At 43.9% G+C, this 13,970-nt stretch overlaps 1 protein-coding gene across 1 annotated transcript in view; it reads left to right on the top strand.

The window, feature by feature from the left end:
- LOC147150941 (uncharacterized) overlaps positions 1 to 10,632 on the top strand; it is a 146,668-nt gene extending 136,036 nt beyond the window's left edge. Inside the window, exon 6 of the mRNA XM_086024580.1 lies at positions 10,443 to 10,632. Coding sequence (XP_085880706.1) covers positions 10,443 to 10,632 — 190 coding nt within the window. The remainder of the gene's footprint in view (positions 1 to 10,442) is intronic.
- Positions 10,633 to 13,970: the final 3,338 nt, after the last annotated feature.

Here is a 13,970-nt window from a genome sequence, read left to right as displayed (position 1 = left end):
CCACTTGCATCGGGCCGATGACCATCTAGTTTGCTGCATTTTCGGTTTTAAAGTGACATCAGCATTGTGTGTGGGGGAGGGTGGGGTTGGGGCTGCGTGTGTGTTTGTGTGTGCGTGTGTGCACGTTCACTTTTAAGCTTGCTGCCTGTGTGAATAGTTTCACACCGGCTGCATTATTTATGCAGCTGCGCTATTGTGCCTCCCAACGCCTCGTCTCTCCTCGCTGTGATGAGCAGATGGGATTTTTTTTATTTTTTTATGTCGTGTTGGGGGAGGCGAGATGGATGAGGTCGTCACACACACACACACACACACACACGCAAAAGTATCACTTTCTTTTTTATTTTTAAATCTTTGTGCCACTCTCCTTAGTTCTCGACTGTTCTTTCACACCACCTTAGCATTTGCCCGTGCCCGTTGGCGCCTTTGCAAAGGTTAGCGGCCATTTCATTAGGTACACTTGCGCAATCGACAGCCACCCAACACAAGAGCTGTCGGCGAGGATGGCAAATCCGCCTTCGAGGTATTTTGTCAACACTTCGGTGATGCCTTGAGCCTTGCTTCCTTCCTCCTGTCCGTCTTTTGACTAATAGCCTGCGTTTGTCGTTATCCGCCGTCACTTCTCATTTACTGTGAATATCTTTCGCCCCGTCCAGCCTGGAGCGGTGCACCCCCAGCACGCCAACCCCCCTTCCCCGTGATTGCACATTATCACCCTCCGCTTTGACACGGACGTGTTGCAGCATTTATCACACCTATCATGGGGCGTCATCAACATGAGGATTGCCTTTGCTTGTCCCTCGAGGGGAGCGGGGGTGTGTGGGGGTGGGCGGCTTGCATTTCCTCCACACATCCAAGCACCAAGATGTATCCAGCACTCAGTCAAATATTTCCCTCATGGTTTGCTGGTTTAGCACGGCACCCGGGGGTGCACTCCAGCCCAATCCTGTTTAATTGAGTGTGTCTCATCATCTGTAATGGGCCCTCCCTTCCCAATCTCATCAGTTTCAAGTGCTCCTGTGCATGCTTTCCACCAAAGAAGGTTTTTTTTTTGGGGGGGTAATAACAGTGCACCTTGTCCAAGTGGGAGACGTTTGTGAGTTCTCTACATCTTGTGCACACAAATACTTCCACAACCAGTTTCTGTATGTTGCATGAGTGTTTGCTGTGTTGAATTCAATTCACAGTCGGCGCCCCAAGACGTGGCCGCTGAAAAAAAATGATGTAAATGTGATTTTTTTTTTTCATCTCTATTGCCATTTAATGTGTTTATTTTGTCAAGGTGCTCTTCCCATTTATTTTTAAACAAACACAAGCAATTATGGGCATTACAATAAACAAGATCTGATTTCTTATATGCAAATGCGGCAAATTTACAATAGCTCCTTTCACTCGCTCCTTTATTTACACTCTTTACTCTTCCACCGTTTATGTTTTGCGTCATGCTAAAACATTTGCAATATTACGGCATTTTAAAAGTGATATACACAGTGTGTATAAACTGCATTTTGTTTGCTTCCATTGGAATTGAAGCTCCGGCAGCCATCGCGAGCAGTTTCATACGCGATGTGTCTGCTAATGGCAAGAATGGCGCCACAAAGGGAGCTCTTCTTGAATATTTGAAGTAGACAAGATGATCTCATTGTTTTCAATGTGGCTTGTTTTATGTCATATCGTACATCCAGCGCTTTTTTTTTTTCTTTTTTTTTTACAGCTCCAGATGTAGTGCTCTAGAAATAAAGTTGAGCATCTGTTGCTGTACTTTTTGTTGACTTTTTTTAAAAAAGGTTTTCCAGACCTTCAAAGTTTGAAAGATATCCACTTTTTTATACAAATATACTTGCAGGCTTTCTCTTACTGCTACCGCAGCTCAATGATTCTCAATTTCTTGTCGTTTTCAGTTTTCAAACCACTTTAACAACATTCCCAAAAATCAGTGCACAGTGGCGCCATTTTAACAGCAGTCGATTTTTACTAAGACAAGACTCAAAATTCACTGAGGCCAGCCTCCAAGGTCAGGTGCGTCTTAAAAATATGCTGCAAAAGTTTATCTATGTCAGTAATGATTCTTTTTCAGTTTCTGAAATGATTGTAGTTGTAAAGAGTATTGTGCTCTGTTCTCGTAGTTGTTGTGCGTTTTTTTTGTTTGTTTTTTTACCCTTGATTTCTTTGCTGTGTTTTCGTTGTGCCTGCCTTCTTTTGCCAGCTCTCCACATCCTCTTCCTTTTCACATTTCATTTCACACGTTACCTTTCTCCTGCTCTTTTTCTGTCTCTCCGTCTCCCTCTCTCTGCCTGCCGTCGTTTCCTTCATTTTCTGACTCAACACCTTGCACTTTGCATGTCTATTTCGGGTCTCCGTCTTCCTCTCCCCGAGCCAGCATCACCTCCCCCTGGTTCTCATTATCTGACTCCCTCTTCTGTCTGTGTCTCTGCATGGATGTCTTTCTATTCCTGAACCTGTGCCACCCACACACGCGCACATGCGCAGGTGCAAGGTTTGAAAGGCGCTCGCACCCTCATGCTGTCATTTTCTCCCGCTCTGCTGTCGTCTGCCTCTGGGAGAGGACACGAAAGCGTCTCAGTGGAAGGAGGAAAGCTAACTGCACTATGAGGCTTCCACCTCTCTTTGCACATTTCCAGGATTTGGGGTTAAAAGCACCTCCAAAGCAAAGTATTGCCAAACTGACAATTGCCCACTCCCCCCACCCCCCCACCCCCCAAAAAAAATCTCTATATTCGATTAGGTTGAGTCGAGAATCCTCCACATCCAATTCAGTCGTTTGTTATTCTTCAGTTTTAAATTTCGTTTCAATTTTTGCCATCCACCGACTTTGGATTTAGGCCTTCTCGATTTATGTTTTTTTGTCCGTGCGCAGTCTTGTGTGCCTGTTTGCGCGGGATTATCACGGCAGACCCACAAGGAACGTGCAATGAGATTACTTTTTTACATCGGCTAACAAAATTCGGAGTCACCGACAGTCTTGACACAGATGACCATTCGTTATTTAGGTGACCAATTATTGAATTATTGACATCTCTGGTGAGTGAGATATATCTGATTTAAAATATTTTTTGTTTTTGACATTTTATTGAACAAATAGAGATTAGGAACCGGTCCAGTTTTTGGTATGCGCAACATGTGCGGCCGCACAAGGTGACATTTCGGCACTCTTTTCTGCATTCTGGTGAAATTTTTCTCATTCCATTGAGTAGAAGTGCAGTGGGGTCGTTACTGTCCACTTGCATCGGGCCGATGACCATCTAGTTTGCTGCATTTTCGGTTTTAAAGTGACATCAGCATTGCGTGTGTGCCTGACCAATTAGGACGTGGACACTTGATGAATTCTCTAAGAGCATCTGGTTGAAGGGTGCAAAATTCCCACAAATGTGCATATTTTCTTTAACACACTTTGACGTGCTATTACTCTGCATAGATATCAGATGCTCCTGGCCTCTTGATTAATTCTGTATATATTTCATTACCATGGTTCAATTTTATGCTATTAAACAATATAAAAATAGTTACGAGCCATTACCCCTTTAATTATGGCGTCCCAGTCAATTTGACGACTCGACTTAATCTAACGCACGTTGTGCTGGGGCCGGGTTTCTATAGCAACCAGCGGTTGCATTGAGAAACGCTGCTGGTCACCACGATCGATTAAAAAAAGAAATGAAAAAAATTAAAAATCTTATAGAGTAGAGGAGGCGTTACATCTTTTTCAGAATATTGACGAGTCTGAGGATGAATTGCCCGACTGACACACAGCGAGTCCGGGTAAAAAAGTCCTCCCGCCCGGCCAAGAGGAGCTGTGTTGCGTGTGCTATAAAAGGTTGTTATATGTGGTAGTCATGACGTTGTAGGTAGCGCATGCCAGACAGTTGAAATAAATAAAATAATGATCGTATGTGGTACTTAATTCCCCAATGGAAAAAACGAGTTCCAGGGTGCGATCGGGACGGCGTTGTTTTGTTTGCCGTACTTGCCATTTACTTCTTCTTCTTCGAAGTGAAGCGCGGTAAAGCCATTTGCAACTAATATATTTTGCAACAGCTGACACGCGCGCCGCTCGAGAGCCGCACGGGACAATATAGGCGCTCCGCCAACTTTCTCATTCATTTTTATATGACATCATTTACATTAACAGATGCAATCAACAGAATTGCATTCAACAAAACACCTTTATTAGACACTGGAGCAACGAGTAGTCATCATTTTAGTCGATGACGTTATTGTCCCAGCGCTAAAGAGCGCAATCCGTCAAAATGACGGCACTCGTAACTCCGATAGTTTCAAAATCCTGGTTGGGCTAGTGTTAATTGTAACTTCTCGTGGATGTCGTTGTGATCTAAAAGCCGAGTACTTTTTCCCAACAGTGTAAGAGAATAAATCAGTTTTGAACTGCGAAGCCGTTTGCGACACGCGTCTTCTTTCTTTCGGCTAGCAGCGGTTCCTCTCTGGAACCACTTGGAAGAAAGCAATGATGATGATGTGTGTGTGTGTGATCCACTCGCTTGTGTGATGTCCAAAATGACCGTGGATACTTGACTTCCAATTTCAGCCGACACTCCACTTGCGTCTCCTCTCGTCTGTGGCCTTCTCTCCACATCTCTCAATCTTCTCTCAAAAACCCCGTCTTGCCCTAAATGTCACGCTGGAGCTTTCGATTCTTCTGCGTCCATAAAAATGTATCTGCCCCCCTGTCGAAAGGTCACGTACTGAACACGCGACTCGCAAATGTGTGTGATAGCGGGCTTTCAAGAGCAACCGAAAATGTATTATTAATCTTTGCGGGTGGATTTAATTTGACCTTCTGTAAAATTTTGATATCCAACTGTTTAATGTTTCAGTTCTTGTAGCACAGCTGAACGACAAAATTGGCAACAGATGTTTGTAATGAGGACCAGCATAATAGAAAATGGTTACCACAAAGTTCAAATCCGATCGAAGGGCCTTGTGTGGTCCCCACAAGGGTCAATCCTTGGACCCCTTTTGTTGTGTCTGTATATGTAATCTAGGGGTCAAATGCTTCGGAACACCAATGTTGGCTATCATAGTTATGCAGATGACACAGCTATATTTATCAATGTCCCCAAATGACAGCAGTTCAATCAACGTATTGTGTCACCGTCTAAAGCAAATGAACAACTGGATGATCCGAAATGTACTTTGGCTAAACCAAAACAAAACTGAGGTCGTTGTTTTCGGCAATAAAGAAAAGACACCTGGACTCACTGTCTTTAGGAACCAAAGACCAAGTCCGAAATCTTGGGGTGCTGATATCAAATCAATCACTAAATAGCCTCTGACCAGCTGCAAAACATCTCCAGACTGAAGGCGTGCATGCTGCAAGCATACCATGACAAGCGTATCCCTGCTTTTATCTCCAGTGGACTTGGTTCTTGTAAACATGGTGAAGCAGCATTTAGCCGTTATGCTACACATAAATGGAATAAGCTGCCAACAGAAATGAAGACAGTGCTGCTTGTGATCCAGAATGATTGATTGAATTGTTTTTTTTTTCCCCGCTTGTCTTTGATTGATAAGGTCTGAAGCATTTTAACTCAATTTCACCGTATGGTCTTTTAGTAATTTTAGAAAGCTACTTTCTTTTTCTTTCATTTACTTTGAAATGTCTTTAAATCTTTTGCTAAGTTGTTTACATGTAGTCAATCTCAGTTTTTGTAGTCTTCACTGTCTTGTTTGTAAATCCTCGTCAGTGTTGTGCCTTTGCTTGCGTGAAGCACATTGAGTTGCCATGTGTATGAAATGTGCTACAGAAAAAAAACGGTCTTGCCTTACCTAAGATGGTGGCCTGCACTTGTCCAAAATGTCTTTGTATCAAGAATCAGGTTGGTAAAGCGGACTTTGCGACAGACGCATTATGCACCCGGCTGCCATTTGTGCTGTCTGTGAATTTGGGCCACGGGTTCATTATCGGTGTAAGCGCAGAGCCGACTTGGCGCCGGAAACGCCGGCGCCGACCGGCAACCACTCGCCGCATTCCTCCGTCTTGTGTCACAACGCCTACCCGCGATTCCGTCTCAGCACCTCCTAATTGCTTTTCGCATTCTTTGGAATTCATGCTGCCATCCCTTGATCAGAGATGTTTGTCTGCTGCGCACTGTTCTGCTCACTCCTCGTCACCAAGCACCCCCCCCCCCAACTACTCCCCCCCCCCCACCCCTTGGCGGCTACCAGCTGTGTTGTTTGGGACGCCTCCAACATGCAGCCATCTGTAAACGCCTCACCCGCTGGCACTCGTGTGTGTGTGTTCGTGCCGCCACGAGCTCACCTTTCATTTACTTCCCTTTTTTATTGGGGGGGTTTATGCCTCCCGCTTATCTTCTTTCTCAGCTTTATTCAATTACTATTCCATTATGTCTCCTTGACGCTGCGAAGTGAATCATCTGCTTCTTCCAGTGCAGGTGCAACAGCAACGTGTGCTGTTCGCAGGTCTTGCGGCTGAGGCTTGCTCGCCAAACGCTTCTTTGTTGTCACCTGATCTTTTGGAGTGTTATCAGTGGCACATTCACACAACAAATTGCAAAATGCTAGAATGCAAGATTCTTCCCGTTCCCCCTCAGAGATTGCGCTTTCAGGAATGACCTCTCATTAGCTACGTTGCTGTCACACCGCTTTGAACTTCCTGTAAAGGGTTCAGGAAGTGTCGGGCCAATCAGCATCCAAGGAGCTTGGCTCTGATGTGAATTCAAACATTAGCGTCTTCGGGGGCCGACTATTTGTGCATGCGTTACTTAACTGCGCTAACAACACATTTGCAAGCGCAGTGTTTTTAATGGTTCCTCCCAAACCAGTCTGTCTTTTGTCTTCTCAATTAATCCCATAACCAACATGGAACTTGTTGACCGTTGGACCAGCTATCAGTTAGCTAAACTGCGCAGTTATTTCAAATCAATTTCATTTCGAGAGCACAAAAGACAATTGAACATCATTTAGAGACAACTAAACTATAAAGAAAAAAAAAATCAGCATGGGAACCATTTAGGGATGTGTCAACAACAACAACAACAACAAAAAAGAATCTTGAACTTTGAACTGAAGCCTTAAGTGCACCGGCAGGTGACGTTTGAGATTGTGCTGGCTGACTCCAAAATCAAGTGCATTGCGGACATCAACCTGAAATCTGATGAAGACAGAAATTGCCGTTTGGAAATGCAGCTCTGTAAGAAAAGGCTTCACCTTTGTCAGATGTCTGAGGTGAAAACGTGACTTGAAGCGTAAGTCAACCCAAACATATTTTTTTCAAGAATATGTTCAATGCAAGCCAACTAGCTGAAACAGGGCATTCTGATAAATATTGCGTTTGTAGAATAAGTGTTAATCCACTCACTTTTAGCCATCCCTGGGGGCGGCCATTGTGTCTTCCGTCGACTGAAAATGACATCACAACTTCTCACAACAACCAATCATGCCCAGATTCAGAAAACAGGTCAACCATGATTGGTCCTTGTGAGCAGTTGTGTTGTCATTTTCAGTCGACAGAAGACAAAATGGCCGCCCCCAGAGAAAAACGAGTGCATTTTGCTGCTTAACTTATATTCCACAAGTGCAAAATGAATCAGAATGCCGTGTTTCAATTAGTGGGCCTGCTGGGAACATCCATCCATCCATCCATTATCTGTACCGCTTCTCCTCACAAGGGTCGCGGGGCGTGCTGGAGCCTATCCCAGCTGTCTTTGGGCAGTAGGCGGGGGACACCCTGAACTGGTTGCCAGCCAATCGCAGGGCACACAGAGACAAACAACCGCACTCACAATCACACCTAGGGGCAATTTAGAGTATCCAATCAACTTACCATGCATGTTTTTGGAATGTGGGAGGAAACCGGAGTGCCCGGAGAAAACCCACGCAGGCACGGGGAGAACATGCAAACTCCACACAGGGAGGCCGGAGCCGGGATCGAACCCGCGACCTCTGAACTGTGAGGCGGACGTGCTAACCAGTCGACCACCGTGCCGCCCTGCTGGGAACATATTATTGAAAAAAATATGTTTGGGTTGAAGTCCGCTGATAGTGTAGTGGTACACACGCCCGAGTTGTGTGCGGGCAGCGTGGGATCGATTCCCGCTCAGTGACAGTGTCTATGTGTGCCCTGCGACTGGCTGGCGACCAGTCCGGGGTGTAGTCTGCCTTCGCCCGTTGACGGCTGGGATAGGCTCCAGCAACTCCCCGCGACCCTGTATAGGATAAGCGGTTTGGAAAATGACATGACATGACATGTTTGGGTTGACTTCCACTTTAAAGCTGATGTGTGCGTTTAACCGTGATGAAGTGAGGCGTCATAGTTGTTGCGTATCTTATCCTTGTATCTTTCTTATGTTTCTTTTTCACCATCCGCATAATATTTTGCGGCTTATACTCTCGAAAACGACGTGACTTGCCGAGCCTTGAGCTCAAAGTCGGCAAGTCCCAAGTTGTTGACTGGAGACTTGATGACTGTGATCAGCCACCTCTGCCTATGGCGCACCTAAAGTTGTCATCCTCTACAATTGTCTCGACACACGCGAGTGTCACCGGTGACTTGGAAAGAACATCCGCCTCCTAGCGACCCCGATGACGCCTTGATTAGAGTCAAAGTGGCACGTTGCTCCCAATACGCCGTAATTAGTCCGAGTCACGTCAGCGCGCAGCAGCCTTGATGAAGACTTCGAGATGGCCGGGCGCGATGGAGGCCGCCATCGCCGCCATCCGTCAGCACCGCCGGGCACCCCCCCCCCCCCCCGCCCCCCCACCTCGGCCCCTCCACATCCATCACCATTACCACCAAACTTTCCCTCTGCCGGCAGGACTCATTCCACCCTGGCAGCTTTATTTCCATCCTCACTCTTCTGCATCCATCTCATTTCCTGCCACGCAGTTATATATATTCGGCGATAAGTGCTCTCCATGAATCTCACACCTGCTTTCTCCCTCCCCACCAACTTCCAAAATCTCTGCCACGCGTCTTCCTTGTGTTGGTCCGTGCGTCTTTTCATCTCCCGCTCTCTCGTCTCCTTCCTTCCGCTTTGTTTCTCGCAGTCATGCATCTTCTTTGATAGCCTCTTTTCTCTTATTGCCCCCTTATCTTCTCCAATTTCACTCACATCACCTCACTTGCGTTCCTCATCCGAATCGTCCCGCCGTTCGTGTTTTGCTCCTCGTCCTTGGATGTCGCCCTCTTGAGCAGGCGGCGATGCCGGTAGTGCGTTACTTCCCTCGGTGAAGTAATCTGACTATGGTTACTTTGCAAGGTCATAATTAGTTACTGTATAGACATTTTCAATGATGACTATCGGCTCACGGGCAACAAACTGCCACGTACTATTCGTTCACTATTAAGTGGCGGTGCAGTTAACTCCCTCATTGAGTGATATTTGGCATTATTTGTGTCGAATCACATGTTTTTCAATCACGGTTTTCCCTCACGCGTGTACAAGGAACAAAATTAAGAACTAATAAAGTACAGGAGGAGAGCCCATTCCTAGAAAAAGACACTCAGCAAACGACTGAACATTGTAGAGGACGTAAGAAAGGGGACGCATGGTGGGACTTCACCGTTTTGACCACATGAAAAATACAGATGGGGGCAGGAGAGAGATTTGCTTTGTTTTCAAGTTGGAAATGCAGCCACTATTTTGACTTGGCGTCAGCTGTAGAAAATATTAAGGTACGTTGCACACTCGGTGCTGTTGACAAAGTGTTATCTAGCTTCAAAAACACTACCAGTATGTCAAATTAAAAAAAAATTTAAAAAACGACCAATCATAGATCAGCTTTAGGAAACAGGTGAGCCGTGATTGGTCATTATCTGAGTAACTGGGATGTCATTTTCAGTCGACAGAAGTGACAAAATGGCCGCCTCCTGAGATGGCTAAAAACGGGTGGATTTTGCTGCTTAACTCATATTTTATATTAATCATATTGCCATGTTTCAACTAGTGGGCCTGCACAGAACAAATATTCTTGAAAATGTTTGGGTTGACTTTCCCTTTAAAGAGAAAGACCCACAAGGCTGTGTGACTGTATCAGGTCCCCAAATGTAATCATTATATTTATAAACAATGTACATTATAAATGTTAAGTTTGCCATGTGAACAATTACATATGTCAGGCCAAAACAGACACACACACAAAAAAAAAACACACTTAACATTTATATTAAGTGAACTCTTCAATTTAATTACAGCCATTCTGTTTTTGAATATGCTACAAGGAACTGTTTATTTCCAACATTTTGGCCTGTGCCACATTGTTGGCAATGTAGCCATACGCCTCCTCGCAGTCGGCGGGTGACAAGCTAACGCTAACTGAATGGCCGCACTTCCTTTGTTGTATGTGACTTTCTTTTAACCCAACACGCATGGCCGCACGTGTGCCCTCATGACGCCTGACTCATCTCGGCCGTCTCCATTTGAACACTCTTCCGTCTGTTTTAGCCACTCTCCACGATGTCCTCGGAGCCACCATTTTCTCGCCTCGCCCCGTTTTTCCGCCAGCCGCCTTTCCATCTCGCCACAGCAGAATTACCCTGATTACGATTGCGGCGGTGATGATAACGATAAGCAGGGCAAAATGATGCTCTCTCCCTCTCCCTCACATGTCCAACAGCCGGCTGATGATGATTGACTCCGCGCCTGCCCTCGGCTCATTTTCTTGCGCTGATCAATCTCTTTGTTTCTTTTTTTTTTTTTCCCCCCGCACTGGGGATGTGTTTTTTATTTCATGTGTTTTTTGACTTACCTTGTGCTTTCCACCTAACCCTCTACCACTCACCTCTAGTCTCTTTTGAGTCTTTTTCAATTTTCCAGCACTCTTTCATCTGTGATGTTGCGACCTTCCATCCTCCATCTTACCTCTGCTACTTGCCCCCCCGCCCCAATCCCACACACACACATCCGAAAGCCCCATTTCTCCTACTCGGCTGGCCACTTTGCTCCCCTGTCATAAAGGAACATGATCCATTTCCTTTCAGGCACATCTCATTCATGCCATAATTATAGAATTGCCGCATCTCTTGAACATGTGAAGTGGACAGCCCGAAATGGCTTGCTTTAGTGGCCTTTCATCACTGGCCCTTTTCATTCTGCGCCTGTTTTTCTTGCTCCTCCAAATACAAATAAAAGTGCATTCACCTTATTGACACTAATGCACTTCCGAGTTCCCAAAATGTACAAAACTTCATCAAATGGCTCTTTTTCTTCCTTCCTAAAGTGAGCACAAGATACAAAAGATACATTTGTGTCGTAAGCCAATCCCTTTCATTGTTGTTTAAATATACAATACATGTATACATCTGTCCAGATGTTGAGCCAAGGCATATCATTTGACATGTCACGTAACATCGTGTATATATAAAAAAAAAAAAAAAAAAGATAATTTTTACTCAATGAGAAATGTGGCACTTGAACATAACTGTTATCCTGTTGGATGAATGGCAACCAGGTGAATTGGATCTTCCGCCATCTAGTGGAAGAGCATCTCATTGCGCTGCCTGTCACTATATGTCGATGTCTTCGACAGGTGAACAAAAATTCGTGATCATTTTTTGAATGAATTAAAAAAAGAAAAAAAGAAGTTGTGTGTTGTCAAGCATGTTGATGCGCCACAAAAAGGCGATTAACAAAATTGGTCAAAAAATGTTTACGTTTTTTGTTTTTTTTTAATCAGATGCAAGTCAACTTTTCTAGTTGATTTTCTTTGTCTACCAAATTAGGTTTTTACAATGAATAATCCTAATCATAAGGACAATAATAATAGTATGTAAGATAGTGATACGTTTAGCAATATGTATGAATTAAAGGTGAGGTTCATAAAGAGGTGTCATTTTTTTTTTCTTAAACGTCATCGCCATGAATTACAACACATGGTCAAATCCGTATTGCGTCAGCTTCTAGAGGTCAAACTGAAAAACAATTTAGGAAAATATCTCAAAAATCGGATGTGCTCGAACAAAAAGGAAAGGCGTTTTTGAAATCAGCATCAAGAATATTTTGAGGAACTCAAAGCCGTCTCGGATTCAAATTTGCTGTCGACCAATGTAACTGCTCAAGATGCGGTCACTATGTCATCGCAAATTCTCTCATTTGCTGTTCAAAGGTAATGACTCATTTCAAATCCTTTTGGGAGAGATGACATTTTGAGCGTTGCTTTTGTTGTTGTGGCCTCATGAGTGGTAGTGAAAGGGCAAAAATGGCCGGTACTATTCCTCATTTGTTGACTTAAGGGCCAAGCAATTACATATTGGGCGGCTTTTGTGACATTTCGCAAAAGGAAAGTAGCCGTTTTCAATGAAAACTCAAAAGATACGTTCATAACTGTACAACACTGAGTTGAGTCAATATTGTGGGCACTTTCATTATTTTGTAAATGTCACATACTTTTTTTCAAAAGCAGCAAAGTTGGTTGTTCTGATTTTCAATACCATCTTGGGCAAAAAAAACCAAACAAAAAAACCAGCCACTATTAATACAGTGGTCCTTCATATTTTTCTGTTGCTACAAACTCCCTCAGCACGAAAACCACCGTGGATCGATCGCGCCACATCGCCATGGAAACAGCATGGATTGACGCGCCACGGAATGGCGACATGCGTGCAGGTGTTGCTTTGCACAAAATAGTTGAAAATTGCATTAAAAAGTCCGAACCTCCAAAAGCCGACAAAATTCTTCTCGGAGAACGTGATGTGACGGTCTCAAAAGATCCCTCTGCTATTTTTATCTCAAATAAACGTGGTATTGAATGCGACAGTCGCTGTGATAGCGCATCAAATATTCAGTGTCCCAGACTGTGGCCCTCATGTTGTCTCTGAGTGGAACAAACAAGCAGCTTTGTGCCAGACGAGCCTCATCAAAGTGACATTCGGAAGACATTTGGAATGCATTTGTGTCTTCCGGGATCCTTTCGCTGTTTTCCTTTCAGCTTCCTGCATCAGGTCATTTGAGATTTGATCGTTTGCTTTTATCCACTTTTAACTTTTGTTGTTTCAAAGCAAAAGTGGTGAAGAGGCATTTAGCTGTTATGCTGCACTCATATGGAATACGTTGCCAACACAAGTGAGGTCAGACCCAAGTAGAAATGCCTTTAAATCCGGGTTAAAAGCGATGCGCTTTCGTTTTCACATTCCTTAAGATCTTTTTAAGTAAAAAAACCTATTTTACGACATAGTCTGTTAAGTCATTTCAGAAGTCGACTTTTTTTATTTCTTTGCTCTGCTTTGAAATGTCTTTAATTATTTTGTTTGTAAATGTTTTTACATGCTGTCAGTGTATGCCCTTTTAGTCATTTTCATAACCTACTTTTGTTGTCTTTGCCTTCAGTGGCGGAGCTAGACTTTTATCCTTGGGGGGGGGCCACGGGGTGGCCAAGACATTCCCAGGGGGTCCGCAAAAGAAAAACGTCTTATCAACAATCAGCATCCATTTTTATATTGAATAAAATTTGCACCACGCACATACAAAACATTGGCAACACCAGCTACAAATATACGGACGAAACATTTTTCAATAGTTACAATGTAAATAAATACTACTACTACTACTACTACTGCTGCTAATAATTATAATAAAATACATGAAGCTGTTATTTATGTTCGTTCTCTTTAAAAGCACATATATCTTGTCCCCTCTGTTGTTTGCTTTGCCTTTGAATATCTTTAGCTGTTTGTAAATACTTTTCAGTGTTTTGTGCTTTCTTTAGTTTTGTGAAGCACATTGAGTTGCCTTGTGTACAAAATGTGCTACGGAAATAAAGTGGCCTAGGCCTGGCCTTTTGTTTTCTCCAAAAATGTCCCAAAATTGTAAAGCGTGCCAAAATAAATGGTCCATACCATGCTAGTTATCGGCACCCCGGCCTTCGCGCGGCATCAAAAGGGTGTAGCAAGTGTCTCAACAAAATCTTATTTTTCAACTTTGCAAAGTGGATTACAGCAGTCATTTCGCTTATGTGAGATGAAACGTACAATAAAT

This window comes from Filicampus tigris, chromosome 2, assembly GCF_054856515.1.
Source record: "Filicampus tigris isolate MCC_2025a chromosome 2, RoL_Ftig_1.0, whole genome shotgun sequence".
In the NCBI taxonomy this organism is placed as follows: domain Eukaryota; kingdom Metazoa; phylum Chordata; class Actinopteri; order Syngnathiformes; family Syngnathidae; genus Filicampus; species Filicampus tigris.
The sequence above is the reverse complement of the archived record's forward strand: the minus strand, read 5'-3'. Positions and strand labels throughout refer to the sequence as shown.